The sequence below is a fragment of the Aphelocoma coerulescens genome, chromosome 5 (assembly GCF_041296385.1).
Source record: "Aphelocoma coerulescens isolate FSJ_1873_10779 chromosome 5, UR_Acoe_1.0, whole genome shotgun sequence".
Classification (NCBI taxonomy): domain Eukaryota; kingdom Metazoa; phylum Chordata; class Aves; order Passeriformes; family Corvidae; genus Aphelocoma; species Aphelocoma coerulescens.
The window spans coordinates 20,228,931-20,245,004 of record NC_091019.1 but is presented as its reverse complement, the minus strand read 5'-3'; the positions used below and the strand labels follow the sequence as shown (position 1 = coordinate 20,245,004).

At 42.7% G+C, this 16,074-nt stretch overlaps 1 protein-coding gene across 2 annotated transcripts in view; it reads left to right on the top strand.

The window, feature by feature from the left end:
- The window catches only part of BRSK2 (BR serine/threonine kinase 2), a 310,856-nt gene extending 295,889 nt beyond the window's left edge, over positions 1–14,967 (top strand). The window contains exons 18-19 of one of the 2 annotated variants that reach the window (XM_069016975.1): positions 12,903–12,967; positions 13,650–14,967. In XM_069016975.1, the coding sequence (XP_068873076.1) occupies positions 12,903–12,967; positions 13,650–14,102 (518 nt within the window). In that variant the 3' untranslated portion in view covers positions 14,103–14,967. Of the gene's footprint in view, positions 1–1,695; positions 1,744–12,902; positions 13,127–13,649 lie in introns of those variants that run through there. The other variant, XM_069016976.1, reaches the window with a different exon arrangement.
- Positions 14,968–16,074: the final 1,107 nt, after the last annotated feature.

Sequence of the window (16,074 nt, the reverse complement as noted above, 5' to 3'; positions counted from 1 at the left end):
TCATCACACTGCATTACAGCAAGGGGTAGGTGACTCTGAGGGGGCTGGACAGGAACCACTAAAAGCCACGAGACAACAAAGTTCTCCAAGTTAGTAAAGAAAAAAAATGATACAGACCCATGAATGTGAAGTCATTGACTCGAGCAGCAGCTGTGGGCACTTCTCAAACCTGCTAGGCATCTTCAGGAGAAATGTGTTTTGGGGTCTTAGTCTGCCCTCACTCTGCCAGACCAGCCAATGAATTTCAAAGGCAGGTAAACTCCTGGCCTCTCTGACACCTCTTTTATGTTGTTCCAGGTCTGGAATGCTCTTTTCTCCTTCACCTCTGTCCTTTTTCCCCTTTATCTTTCTCTCAGTCTTGTGTCTTTCTGGGAGAACTTCCATGGGTATCATCTCCCACTGACCTCTGCCAGCCCACCTTTAGCCTTGGGGATGGAGAGCATGTAACCACTGCTTAGATGCTTTGGCCAGTGTCACTGGACCAAGCAGCTGCCCTCTCTACTCCATGCTTTCCCAGATGATCTATGCAGCACAAGCCTGGCTGCATCAGAAGAGATACATATCCATGCTCTTCTAGCATGGGCTCAGCTCACCCAACCATATCCAGCACCCCTTCCCACTCTTACGAAATTACTTTTCCCAATATTTAAGGGGAGGAATGCTGGGAAATTATCTTTCCCTCTGTCCTGCAGACTTTATAGCAGATAGGGAGGAGGAAATTAGGGATTTTCAGCATATGTGTGCATGTTTCCAAGAAGCCTATTTCTTGAATACCCAAGTGTTCATCAAGAGCCCAGGCAAGAGGAGATCTGAGATTGATCTGAGTGCTTTAACTGGTAGCCACCTGCTCAGGAGTGAGTACTCCACATTGCCCAGGAACACAGTGATTTAGATCCCAAATGCAAGGGAATACTGGCTGACAGCAGCAGATCTGGCTTGCCAGCAGGTTCCACATGGAAGTGTCCAGCTGGGCTGGTCCTTTCTGTTTTAAAGCTGACATGTGGAGCTCCTTCTGCTTGTTGCACCTGAGTAAGAAGCACCCAGAGGCTGTGGCAATGGAGCTATACACAAAGTGAACAGTAATGTCTTAGGGCCAGATTCTGCCACCCTTTCCAGAAGTGCTTCTATTGCCTGTGAATACTGACCTTGAAAGCAAGACCAGTCAGAGATTACACTTGAATGAGAGAGCGTTAGGTTGAAACTTTGACATTATCCTTTGGGGTTTAAAAGATGGGTTTGAGCCATACAAGTAGCCTCACTCCATGTCCAATAGCACAGTGCTAGATTTCTTCCCTCTCTCCAGGTTTTTGATGTAGATATATGAGCTGGCTGAACATTTCCTGGCTGTTGCAGGCTAATTTGCAAAGCTAGCCAGGTGAAACACTGTATTCAAGGCTTTTAGTTTGCTAATGTGGTGGCAGAGTATTTCCCACATCTCATAAATACCTGTAACTATGATAAAGGGGTGAGTGGAGGCAGCAGTACTGAAGCAGCTCCACTCTCAGTCACAGGGCCAGGTTTGCACTGGCATAGAGTGGGTGGCAGAATTTGGCCTGGGTTGTGGAAACACCAAGATGTGTATATGTTTCCTGCTTCAGGTAATAATGTGCTAAGTTACTACTTTATGCACAGAGGTGTGGAAACCTTTTTTTATGTTTTTCCCTCCCTCCCTCCTCTTTCCGTTCTATGATCCAGACACCACTAACTGTATGGAGTTGATGACTGGCAGACTTTCCAAATGTGGTAAGAACTTCCTTCCCTTCTGCCTTTTCACCTTCCCCAGCCCCTGCTGAGCAACATAATAATGCGCCGTCCTGTCCTATTGCACCTCTTCCCTTCCCTATCCCTGCTCTCCCACGCTCTTTTCAAGACTCCCCACCCTGTAACAACCCCCTATGTCTTTCACTCACCTGGAGGACACAAGCACATATCCCTTTTTCTGTTCCTCCCCACCCATGTACAGATGCACAGGCTCCACCACAGCTTTCCCCTTCATAGCACAAATGTGTGGTGTTACACTTGAGATACCCTCTCTCACTGTAACCCAGGCCAGTGATTTTCTTTTTCTTTCCTGATTTTCTTTTCCTCTTTTCTTTACTTGCTGCTGTTGATTCATGATTCTTCAGTCCCTTTTCTGCAGTGAAGCTGAATGCTGCCCTGCTAGCTGCTGTCTCCCTTGGTTTCCTGCTATTTGTTGAGACAGGAATGCTGTGTTATTTAATTCCATTTTGCATCCACCCCCTTCTTCCCCAGATGTCCTTGGGGTCTGACCCTTTTAAATTCTTCATAAGACACACTGCAAATTATGTCAGACACTTAGTTAATGTAAACTGTCATAGTTCCAGTCTGGACTTGGGGAAGGATGTTGTGTCTCTAGCTGGAGGAGTAGTGAGCCTACTGAAGATTTGTAATTTTGCTAGGAAGAAAAAAAAAACTTCTGGAAAACTTGCAGCTCAGCTTGCTTGGGGTCACATGAATTTTGGTTTATTTGTCCCTAGCCTTCCCTCCCCTTTGTGCACACATGGACTGTATTCTTTCTTTCATTACTTGTGCCCCTACTCACTGCTCCAAATACAATAGTGGAAATACCCAAATACTGTGAGAGATGTTTTTCTCTTATTATTCATGTCTTGTACATAAGGATTCTGTATGAGAGAACTCTGTTCTCTTTAGATTTCCATCCTGGGATCTAGGTTGAGTTCAGATACCTCTGTGAAAGGGAAGACAAGATGTTGGGGAAGCGTTCACTGAGCTGGTGCTGCTCTCCAGCTGGACCTGCAGCTCCCGCGCCATCCCTTTGTTAACTGAAGAAAGTTGTTCTGGAGTTGTTCTGGAGTCTGTAACCATAAAGGGAAGATGTCATGGTGGGGATAATATTAGGTTTATGCATGTGTGACTGAGGCAGAATTTGGCCTGTTTCCTGTGCTTCAGACAATCTCTTTCCCTTAAGTTGCAGCTTTGCTGGTGGGAGTTCTTCCTTTGCTCTGAAAGGGGCTCATTTGAATTCTTAGGTGACTTTTCTGATCTCCTCATGAAGACTCATTTCAGACCTTCAGCTTCTTGAAGGCATCAGACAGCAAATCCCTCTTTTTCCTCAAGACTTTGTTTCTTGCCTGGATCTGGCATTCACATCATACAAAAGTACTGCCATGCTGATTCTGCTGATTGCTTGCAAGTTAATTGAGCTATAGAGATAACCAGCCAATACCCTGCATTCTCTAGATAGAGAGCATCACTGCTCACTCACAGTTCATGCAGGCCCTCCAGCTGTCACTGTGTCAGCAGCAATTCAACAAGGGACAAAGAGGACAAGGTGAAGGCCAGCAGGGAGACTGTTTTGTGGCAGCTACAGCACAGACAGAAGACACTCAGAGAAACAGAGAGAGAGAAGAGACAGGATGGCCTGTAGGGGTTTAATGGAGCTGCTTCCTTTAAATCACATTGCAGTTGGTGACCTCACAAACAGTATACAGTGCTGCACCATGCTGAATTCCACCCTCCTGTATGAGTGAAGAGCTGTTTCATGTGCTGGAGCTCACCCATGGTTTAGACAGGGGAGTGACAGGGAACAGTGTGAGCCTATTTAGCCTATTTCTGGCAAACCATCCTTCTGTGGTTCTGAAGATCAGAAACCCATGTGACGTTGACACAGTGTTCATCTAGTAATAACAAATAGTGTATGAAAAACTGTATTCTCTGTGGGGTTTGACCTCGTTGTTGCTCCGTATTCTGACAGTGGGCACAGGAGGTCATTCTTGCAAAAAAAGTTAACACTGGAGCAGGAAGAGCTAATCAGGTTCCTTATGCCTGGCTCAGCCATGTGAAAGCTCTGGTGGGAATGAGGAGCATTTTCACCCACTATAAACCACTGAATGTTGTAATTAACAGCAAAGCAAATTTGCTTAGTCTTTTAAATATTATCTCATCTTCTGCTGGCAGTGGTCATCAGTCTGAGAAGTGATTTTTCATACAGCCACTGGCATTGAGAAACAAGTTAATGTTGAACAGCTGAGGTATGTCACAGAAGCAGCCAATATCCAAATGACACAACTGCTGCTGCATCAACCCTACCTGTGCAAACTAGAAAACTGCTGCCAACTCGTAGTATTTCACAATAGAAGAAAAGAATTTGGCTCATAATAAATTGAAATGCATGTTGAGGTGAAATATTTTATGCTTTCACCCATCTCAGCGGGGCATTGCTGTTGTCAGAAAGACTAGATTGGTTTCCATGAAGTCTGTTCATAAGATTATATTTACCTTGTAAAAATTAAAATATTTGCATATAAAATGCAGCTGTAACCTGAAAAACATCTACAGGAGTGATACTTTAGCTGATCTATTCCTGTGTGTATTCTGAGCCAAATCAGTTTAGTGACGAATAAGCTTTACCACTTTATGTGCTGCCATTAAGCCTTATAAAATCAGCACAGCTGTAAAAGAACAAGCTGGATTCTGTTTCTTTTGAAGCAGGATTGAGAGAACAGTTTATTGCCATCTAATCTGGTATTTATGTCTATCTCACTGAAAAATAGGTTGTATAATTAAGGTTCCAATAGGTTCTGCAGAGCATTTACATTAAAAATAAAAATCAAGATAATACATAAACTGAAAAGCCCTCCAGCTTCAACCACAAAGCTGGGAATTAGAAAGCAAGTATCATTCGTTGTATATTGAACACATTGGATCTGTAGCTGTTGATACACACCACACAGAGCCCCACAGTGCCACTTCAGCAGTCTTTGGTCAGGAAAGAGTCTCTCTTCACAAACTTCAGTGACTTCAAATCTTTCATGTAGTGAGCTGAAAATTTCTTTGGGTGATTGGTTCCATAGTAGGGCTGGTGCATAACTTTTGATAGCTCCCCTTCCCAGCCGTTCCCAGTCTTTTGGAGTCCTTGGTAAGTATGTTGTGCCAAGGTGCTTGCTGCTGACAGGAAGCTCTGAAAAGCCTGCCTTATCCTCCACTTTACCTTCTGAGATTAACCCAGAAAGACTGTAAACTTCCCAGTGTCCACACTGCCACTATCGGAGGATGAATTTTACTTCTAAGTAAGGCAATTTTTGCTTGTTATTCTCCATCTCTGATGATTCTCAATAAAGTCTTCAGTTACATCAGTGGCACTATCATGGAAAGAGGGTGATGGTAAGAGGAGGAGAAGGTTAGTATGGATAGCTACTGCAGCTCCAGTCAAATCATGTTGTCATGTTAGGTACTGCACAACCATACATTCCTGCAGAATCTTAGACCCTGTGCAAGCTGCAAAGAAGGCCTTATGTTTACTTTTAAGTATTTATCTTGTATTGCTGCTTACAGTTGAAAACCTGGATTCCTGTCACCAGTTAAACAAAAAGCTTTTTGGTTCTTTGTGCGTACAGTGGCTATAACCAAAATGATCTGATCAAACCAAAGCACAGCAAATCCACTTGCCTTTCCTATCTCTCCAATGTATCTCTCTCAGAGCTTTTGCTTCCAGTGTTTAGGACTTCACATTTTTTCTATTCAGAGCCATCTGATCTTGTTGGCCATGGCCAGTTATCCTCTGCAGACAGAGAACCGCGCTGCAGTAAAGGCTTCTCTTTGTAGCTCCCTGCAATCACAGTTTGATTCATACAGACACAAGCCCATGTCAGTAGCATCCCAAGCTACTCGAGAAGTTAGGAAACATTTTTGTAATTTCAAAGTGGTTACATCACATTTGGGTTGCAATCGCAGCCTGTACCTTTGTGAGTGCTCATTTTAGAGTCTGTTTTTGTTTTTAGTAACAGCAGCAGATACCTGGACTGGGTGTTCTTGGAAGTGATCCTGACCCATGTTGGCATTAATTAGAGTAATCCTGCTTCTCACAAAGTAGCTGTTTGATGGAAGAGGACGTTGGTGATTTGCATCCAAAAAGTTGCAACTGTTGGCAGAAATATTGATATCAAAACCTGCAGAAAAAAACATAGGCTGCCCTCCCAGCTGAAAGGCTCTTCTCAGCACTGTCACACCATGAGGTGGTCAGAACAATGGGTTTTTATTAACATTCCTGAAAAATGTGCTGGCTCCTGGTTTTTCTGACCATGGCTGACTCTCCAGTTCAAATTGTGACCCAGCTGAGAGACAAAAGGAAGAAGACCCACCTGAGAAATCACATATTCATTCAAAATGGGTGGATTGCAGTAAGTAAGATAATTCAGTGGTTCTAAAGAGTTCAAGCCAGGTTTACCAGTTATCCCTGCCCATTCTGCCAGAATCTTTTGCTGTCCAAAGGAATGGCTGACTCCCACGTACTGTAGTTGTATGTAGTCTTCAGTCTAGTGTTATGTTGGGGACACATTTCTTTTCCAATTCATGCCTCATGATTTTGCCCTGTAGAAGAAGGTAGCCACAAAAAAGGCAACTTGGTACTAAAAATTAGTCCAGATGTATTGAACTGTTTCATGTGAGATCCTATTGATTCATGTCAGATCCTATTTTGACAGCTATGGTTAGATTTTTACTATCCAATACAAGATCTTTTCCTCTTTCTCTGTAATAAAAACATCTAATATAGAAAACACAGATATCTCACTCTTAATTAAGATCACAGTGCTTTATTTATGATAGCCAGTGTTCCAGGAAGCTACATGGAAATACTTGTTTGCTGTACTAAGCTAAGTTTGAGATGGCCTTCCCAGAATATTAGATCATATTTTGAAGTGATTTATTCAGTGGAGATGGGGAACCAACATTTCAACAGCATGCACAGGTCATCTCTCTCCTTAGGAACAGGTCAAAGAACTTGAAACCCATAATAATATGTGAACATCCATCTGGCAGGAAAGATCAAAATTTTATTATTAAGTGCTAATACATTTCTGGCATTTTTATAGGCAAAAAAAATTGGAATGAAGCTGCAGAAATCTCTAGGAGAATGGGTAGCAACAAATCTATCATTTGCTGTGGCTTTACAGGTGTGGGTCATCAGCTTCCCTTCTCAGCACATACTTGTGCAGGCAGATCTGTATAAAAGGACAGGCAGATATAAAAACTTCATAGGCTTAGACCTTTACTATTCAATTTGCCAGAAGAGCATGACTCCACAACGGAATCTGGCATCTTTTCATCCCACCACTATCCTTGCCTGCTCTTTCAGTGCCACCAGCTGTCCAAATGAATGTATGATTCCCTGCTCTCCATCATCATGTCTCCTTTTTTGAACATTACGTGGTGGTGCTGGATTGGCCGGAGCTTCTCATCAGTAACAGACACGTTTGGTTTCTGATTCCTTACTCATGCCTTGGCTCTGCAGGAGGCAGCAGCAAGGAAATGGGCCTCATCCCTTCGGGGCTTTGCTGCCTGTGTTCACCATTCCTTAACTCATTACCCCAGAGCTACCTGTCTCAGTAATACTGTCTGTGAGGAGAGGCTGAACGGGATCTCAGCTTCTCTGTGTGTTTATGAGAGTGAGGGAAAAAATGTGCAAGATTGAGGCAGAATGGCCATCTGGATGCTTCTGGCTAGACACAAATATTGGGCCACCCTCCTGCAGAGGAGATGGGATGTTTTAGGGGAGTAAGAACAAGGATGGGTTATAGAGCATTCAAATGTCAGGTCGGTTGTTCAGGTCTGCCCAGATGAGTAGCAATTGGAAGTTCCCACCTGCTGGTGGCATGGATACCTGTGCCAATGCTGTGTGTAAACTTGAGTAGTTCCAGTTCTGCAGCAGTTCTGCAGTTTGTTCCTGCAGACACTGTTCTCAGTTGGCATTTTTACTGGCAGAGTCTAAGGACTCTGGAAAGTAAGTCACCTTTCCCAGCTGCAATTCAGGTTTCCTGCCAAGAAACTGGAGTTGTTCCCTGGACTGTCTGTCAGTAGTTAGTGAGCTGGGTGAGGCATCTGTCTCATTTGGATTTGTACAGTGCCTAGGCTGGGGTCTCTTCAGTCTGGAAGGAGACTCCTATGTGATACTACAACTAAACAAAGAGGAATGGGCCACTTTATCTTTCTGTCATGCCTTTCACTGCATATACTCTTGCAGTGAGTTCTATATTTTAAGTCATTTGTTTCTGAAGGCAGAAGGGACTCTGCCAACAGAAACCGAGCAAACAGACAAAAAAAGGCCTCATCTCAACAAAGAGGGCTAGAACTCTATAAAAGTAGCAAAACTAATTTGAAAGGAAACGGATTATCACCCATTAAGAGAGTGTTTTAATGCTTTATGTGAAAGAAGTTGGATTTTTGTTACATGGTTCTCTGAAACCACAGCTGCTATCAAAACACAGAGCAACCTAGGGATGAAAAAGACAAGAGCTAAAGAGTAAGGAATAACTATAGGAAGAAAACCTCGGTAGCAGAAGCAGGCAGAAGACAATCAGGAAGGATATGAAAGCAATAAGGGAAGAAATAAGAGAAGTCAGGTTGAGAAGAGGTGTCCTTTCCCAATGGAGACCTATGTTTTCCAATTCACTTTCTCCCAAAGCCCAAGATAAATATGCAGAAACCCAAAATATCTCAGGCCATACAGAAAGGAAAGGTAGAGGATAATCCCACAGATGGCATATTTGTTTTGTGCAACTTTTGTGTTCAGCACCACAAGGATTAGTGCATTAACAATACACAGACTTCAGAGAGATGGTTTCACAGAAGAAGGAAGTGCCTCAGGGTTTGCTTCTGTGAAGTCAATGGGAATGTTGCTATTTGCTTCAATGAAAGGAGGGCCAAGTCCTTATCTGACTGTCTTAAAAATGTTACAAAAAGCAGACTTTAATCAGTAACCAAAGCCTCCATGCTTGTCCTGAACCTGCTTGTTCACCACCTCCTGTTACATTCTGTGGAGGACTGTGAGGGTCTTTGCAAGGTCAGAGCAGGGTTTTTGCAAGGTGCATCCTTTCCTGGTGTCACTTGAGGTGCCTGGAGTGATTCCCGTCATTTTCTCCTTCCTCTCATATCTGAGTGCTCCACTTCCACTTGGTTTCGAAAGGTGCTGACACCACTGGGGCTAGGTCAGTGTCAAGACAGGCTTCCTAAGAACAGCAGATGAAATACTGAGGACTGTAAGGGTTGATACAGACTGCCTGCCCAGCTTCCTTCTATATTTTTGTGTCTACCTCTAGCCCTGTTTCTTCCTCTTAGCACTTCTTGTGTCCAAATCCATTCACGGTTTTGATTTCTTTTGTGGTATTTGGCTGTGACAGTGCTGTACACAGGTGCCCCAAACCAGTTCCTTCTCCATAAATATATTTCTCTCAGCATCCTTTCAATACATGACCCTTTCATAAGCTTCAGTGCTTGTTTCCAAACCCATTCCCCTTCCCCATCTTGCAGCAAACAGCTCCTTGGTCTAACTCAAAACTGCATATATCCATCTCCTCCTAACAGACATAAACCTAATGCTCTGAGCCTCCCCTCCTGCCTCTGATCCTTCTCTTGGTTTCTCACCCTTGCTTTCTTTGCTCTGTGCTGATGAACATTTGTCTCAAGGGGAAAGAAGACCTTAGTCTGTGCACGAAACACCAGGGATGTTCTGAAGAATCATTAAGCCAAACCTTCATCCCTGTCCAGAGGAAATGGGATGTCATCTCACTTTCTGAAATAAGAAAGGCAGCCTTTTTGAGGCCCCCTGATGGACTTACAGGTGTAAGAGCCTATGACACATCTTGCACTGAATGCTAGGCATGGAAGATTGCTGAAAAACCTATTCTAAACCATCATCGCCTGCATTTTCAAGTCTTGTTTTACTGGATTTATAACCTCAAAGGGAACTGACAACTAACAGGAGCGACACCCTGCACCATTTTCATGCTTCCAGCATAGCTGACCCATTCTTGTGTATCTCCAGAGTAAAGGTGTGAGAACTCCTTGTCTATTCAAAGAGCAGTGTGAACACCAGCCCAGGATCAGTTTTTTCTTGACTGCCAGGACAGGAGACCATTATTACTTACAATTTAATTACAAGTACAAAAGGCAAAGGAAGGAAAGGGTTAGTGAAATGGCCTATTTAATTTTCAGTAGCTCTCTAAAGATCCCTAAGGATTTTCTTACCTCCCATTAAAATTTTGACTGAAAATGCTGATTGTAAGGAATCCAGTAGTGATACAGGCAAAGAAAAGCAGACTGTTAAATACTTTTGCTGCAATAAATCTCCAGGCACTTGAAAGCCAGTATGGCGTGAGGAGGAGAAAGGGTGGATGAAACATGGGCTGCATATTTTAGTAGGATGACTAAAAGTTCTGTATCAGGACTCAGCAAATGCAAGATGTATAATTTCTAAAGTGTTCTATTGCTCTATTCTAGCAAGTTGTACTTTTGTCACTGTTCCTGTCTACATGAAAATGAAAAACTTTCCCAGTTCCTGCAGAGCCCTGCTTACTCTGCCCTCATCTTTCCCTCTAAGCTTGTTAAATAAACTGCTCAGCTGAATAACTGGAGATATTCCCCTACTCTTTTCTCCCAACCTAGCAGTCTTTTCCTCTCCAGCATTTTTTTCAGTGCTCTTTTTCATTCTCTCTGCTGACTCCATTTGCTTATGAAGATGAGGGGTCCAAAGCCACCTGAGAACCAGATCTGCCCACATTCCTGCATTCAAGGCTGAGTGTTTGCTTTCTTTTTTCTCTTTTCATTGAAAAATGGTATCCACCTAAAAGAAGTAGAAATGAGTCTGAGTTGATAAAAAGGAGTCTGTGCAGAGTGTGTGCCCACAAACCTAAAACAGTTTCAGGGAGGCTTAGGGAAATCTCTGACGTAGATGTCATAGATGTGGAGCAGATACCTCCTTTCCCAAGCATTTGCATGCATGTGGAAGGGAGCAGGTGGAGCTCAGGGAGGTCTGACCCCAAAGTGACTGACTTTATGAAAGCCTTTATCTTCTTAGTCAGAAATTGAGATGTGTGCTCTGCCTGGTTGGTTGGTTGTGCCCATCACTAAGGCTTCAGTCAGTTGGGTGAATGATGCCCTTCCAGAAACGCACAGCATGTTGCTTGTGGCTTTAGTGTAACTGAGTGACAGAACCAGGGCAAGCAGAATATTAACCACAAAGCAGCAGGTACAGGAAGTCAAGGAATGAATTAGATTAATAAGATTAGGATCCTTCACTGTATTTGCCAGCCATGTGATTTTTCTCAATGCCTGTTAACAAGCAGAGGAAAGCAGCAACTACCTCGTTAGCACAGGGCAGGAAAAAAAAGAGTAACACATTCAGTTTTGCAGAGCACAAATACTCTTTCTCTGTGTAAGAAGTTGATGTCTGTCTAGCGTTTTCAATTAGAGAAATAGAAAGTACTCAACAAGCTCTTCAGCTGAATTGCCATGCACAGAAAGTACTTGCCTGCTGTAGTTACTGGGTTACTTGTGTTTGGAACGAAAGTGAAGGGGAATACAATATTCCCAAGCCACCAGTGTCCACCAGTCTCTGCTACGAGGAAGCCCTTTGCTCCTGACTGAATGTTCCCATCTTGGGGATGAAAGGTTCCACTCTTTACAGCATTCTATCACACTGGAAGGCAAATACAAGGAGCCCATTTCCTTTTGGGAGCTGGAGGTAGAAATGATTTGAATCTGATAGAACAGTAAAGCTAACAGTCCCCATACTGAGAAAACCATCATGGGGTTTTAATGATCATGAACAGGCATCACCTCCATGGTATATACATCAGATAAAAAACACCTTCAATATCCATATTCAAAGAGTTTAGTATGACCCCTCCTATGTCTGATAAAGATTAATCCCCCAATCAAAAAAAAAATGAAAAGGGACTAGAAATTCCAAAAAAAGGCTACCTTTCCAGAAGTACCTGGTCCCTTTCCCTCAGTAGCACCCCAGAGCCTTTCCTCAGGTAAACACCACACACCCTCAACACAGAACTAGATTAAGAGCATATAACCGTGCTGCCTGGAGGTCCAAATGGCACGAAAGGCTGTATTCATGTGCCCAGTTTCCAGTCCTTGTTAACACTGCAGCCCAATCTACAGGCTGGCTTAAGGAGATGCCTGTTGCAGTAGCACACAGCTCTACCTCCCTCTCTGGCTCCTAACTGCACTGGAATGTGTATCAGTGCCGTGGAGACTGTGTCACAGAGAGATGATAAATTCAGGACAGTGAGGTAGTAGGTCTTGACCTTGTCAGGTCCCAGAAACAGGTAGATGCATAACAGCCTACTTCCACATTCAGCATCTTCATTTCCAGGTACCTGTTGTAGGGAGGATCTGGAGGTGCTCTGAAGCCTGCGAGTGCAAACCACAGATCACACATGCAGATGGCAACACTCATTTCAGCCACACTTCATTTTCCCAGTGCTGCTTCCCTGGGACCACTCAGGTGCTTCAGGCTTAGTCATGACAGGTTGGCAAGGAGATACCCAGAATGAAATAAAATGCAAGCACGGAAAGCATAATGCCTGGTATAGACAGAGAGCTTAGCAAGGCTGCAAAGCAAAGCTCTGATGGGCACCACATGGAAATACCCTGTGTTTGTAACAGCAGCAGTAGGATGGAATTTGCCTGTGTCCAGCATTACAGTCACTGACATTTCTGTGTGGAGTGGCCAAGTGAATCCTAGTAATGGGCTGACCTATTTCAGTCACGTGGTACTGTTTTCCTCCTTCTAGGTGAGACAGCAATGCTTCCCCACTCAGAAAAAAACTAGGACCTTTCCCCTAGGTGCTTTATACTCCCAGGTTCTTTATTTCTGTAGGTGTCCCATCCTAAACACTCTTCCTCTTCCTTCTCATTGTCTTCATCCCCCACACACCCCCACGCACGTGGCTCTGGATCTCCTCATCATGTTCTTCTCGTTAAAAACCCCATTGTTCATTTGTTTGTTTGTTCTCTCTCTTTCTCTCCTCTTTTTCTCTCTCTTTCCCTCTCGTTTTTTTTTTTTTTTTCCTTCTTTCTTTCTTTCTTTCTTTCTTTCTTTTTTTGTCTCCTCTGTTTTGTGTACCCAGGCAGCCCATTGAGTAACTTCTTTGACGTAATTAAACAACTTTTTTCAGACGAGAAGAACGGGCAGGTGAGCCATCCCCCCGGCACGCCAACCAAGCATAGCGCAAACAGCAAGCGGAGCGATTCCGGTTCTAATGACTATGGGTCTAGAGGAGACAATAAGTACCCTGCTGGCAAAGACAAGGCAAAGATGGTCTCATCAGTCGGCCTACAAGACCAACCTTAAATAAACACATAAAAAATTAAATAACTTAGAGAAAAACAAAACAAAACAAAACAAAAAAAAAACAAAACAAAACAAAAAGAAAAAAAGCAAGAAAGAATGAAAGAATATTCCTTAGCAAGCTAGCCTCTAAACTAGAAGGATGTATATACCTTGCCACAACAGTACAAAACTGTCTATAGACAAATTTTGTATGAAGGAATGACTGTATATATATACATATATATATTTATATATGATATATAATATATATCTCAGAAACAAACACAAAAACAAACGAATGAAAGAATGAAAAGAAAAGAAAGAAAAGAAAAGGTAGCACAGATGACAAACCCAGTTCACCAGATCTTGGGTTGTGGTTTTTTCCAGTTGTTTTTTTTTCCTCCCTTTTTTTGAATGTTTTGCTTTTTTTCTCCTTCCTGATTTTTTGGTTTTTTTTTTTTTGTTTTCTTTTGTTTTGTTTCTTGTTCTGTTCATGCTCTCTCTGTGTTTCTGACGACACCACTTGTTTCCGCTCTGCTACCAGGAATTATCCCGAAAAGTTAACATGTCAGCCACGGCTTCACCTTCTGTGCTCTGCGGACACTTGTTGACGGAAGGCAACCGATGTAGACTGTCCAAGGACCAGTCCTGTTTGAGGTTCCCAGCCTCCCCTCTCCCTTCAGGAAGTGGGCTTCTCCCCCACTTCTCCCCAAACACCTCCCCAATGCACGCCTGGTTTTTTTTCTCCCCTCTCTTTTTCTTTTTTGGTGCTCCACAAGAGAGATCTGCTCAGTTATGGGATTGCAGAGTCTGGGCTCAAAGGAGGTTGCAAATTGTTGGAGTGAATTATTTACCCTTGGCAACTTCTGTCCGCGCAGGTGAACGCAGCCCGGAGAGGGAGGGTGTGGGGAAGGAGACGGGTGTAGCGGGAGCGCAGTGTTCCATGAATCCAGAGCACGTTCTCATCAGAAACCAGCCAGGAGCAACTCAAAACTAAGCGTTGAACCAAGACAATATTGGGGAGCTTCATCAAGGGATTTTCTTACCTTTTTCTTTTTTTCTCCCCACCACCTTTTCCTTTTCTTTTGCCCCCTTTTTTTATATATACATGTATATATGTGTGTATATTTATGTATAAATATACATACATACATATATATATATACACACACACAAACTAATTGGTTTTTATACTGTATCATTTTGCTTTTTAACCTGCTGGAAGGGGAAAGGAGTAAACATAGGAGGGAGAGGGGGTTCAATGAATAAACACATACAAACAAAACATTAAAACTTAGGGAAAAGGCAACTTCTGGTAGCAAAGAAGAGGGACAAGACTCTGCCAAGGACTGTCTCTCCCGTCACCAGGCACAGTTGCTGCTGCTGCTACTGCTGCTCCTCCTTCGACACCTTCCTCCCCACCTGTCAACTCCCTGCCACTGTGCCACCGTGCTGGGACCTTCTTCAACCAGCTGGATCCTCCACCACACCCTGCATTTAGAGGCAATTGTTGTGTTACTAGTGCTGCATTGATATCAGTATTATTATTTCTTTAAGTTACCAGTTTCATTTGTTGGCTTGGGTGATTTTTTTCTTAAAAAAAAAGGAAAAAAGAAAAAAAAAAGAAAAAAAAAAAGAAGATGAAGAGGAGGAAGAAAAGAGACTTATATTGGGTTTTATTTCCTCTGTGTGTGTGTGTGTGTGTGTGTGTGTGCAAAATCACTGGCACTTAGTTCATCAGAGCAAGACAAGGTGGAGTCAGGGCAATGGGAGACTTAATCACGAAGCTACTGTAAACTTTAAAATTTACTGCAAGATATTTTTATAACGTTTTGGTTTTGGTTTTGGTTTTGGTTTTTTGTTTTCAAAGGGGAGGAGGGTGGGATTGGGTGGATGGGGACCTTTTTTTTTGTGTTTCAGTTATTAGGTCTTGGTTATTTATATATACATATATATATATTTAAAAAAATAAGCTGTTAGATATATCTTCTGTTTAATAACTGTGTAGAGGCAACATTGATTCTTATTTATTTTGGGGAGGAGGGGGAAAAAAGACACAGAAACCCTGTAAGTGTTCATTTTGTGACTTTGAGAAAGAAGAATTGCCGCCTTTTTTCCTCCTCCTCAAGAGTTATGTGACCAAGTGTAACTTATTCTGGCCCAAGCTCAAAGGTTAAACAAACAAAAAAACGTGGTTTTACGCGTGGAAGACAAAACACAGTGAGAAGTATTTCTTGACTGAGATTTTAAGAATGTAGGCTTAGCATTAGTGTTCAGCTCTTTTATGACCTTCGATTGCTGCTCGTTGGGTTCCTATGGGTGTATGTTGTATCGCAAGTTTATTTTTTTTTTAATGATAATGTTGGATGAGTTCTTTTTTGTTGTTGTTGTCGTTGTTGGTTTTTTTAATCATTTTTCCCCTTCTTGGACCAGTTTTACTTGTACATAGGTTTGAAGATTAAAAAGAATTTTTAAAGACACAACTGGGGCAAAGATCTTTGACTTCTGCCCTGTTTCCCCATTCCCCCAAATGGGAGGGATTTATTTTAATTTTTTTGCTTTATTTATTTATTTATTTATTTTCCCTATTCTTAAACTTTTCTCTCTCGTATTGCTGTGTGCATGTCAGACACCAGGGGGTGATGGCTGGGGAGGGGGGGAGGCAAGGGTGCAGGAGAGGGGGGCAGTTTTAATTGCATGACATTGCTGTAAATTAGTCTCTTTTGCTTTCGTTGTCTTTCCTGCCTCTGCCCTCTCTCTACTTCTCCTCCGAGCTCCCCTCCCATCACCCCCGTCCTTCTTTTCCCTCTTTTCTCTTCCCTTGTGTATAGATTTTGATGCTTCTGTTACATTGTACCTCTACAAAAGGCTGGGATTTCAATACAAGATAATAATAATAATTTAAAAATACCTATATCAGCAAAACCCATGTGGTACAAGCAGGAAGGGGATTACTTACACAAGATATA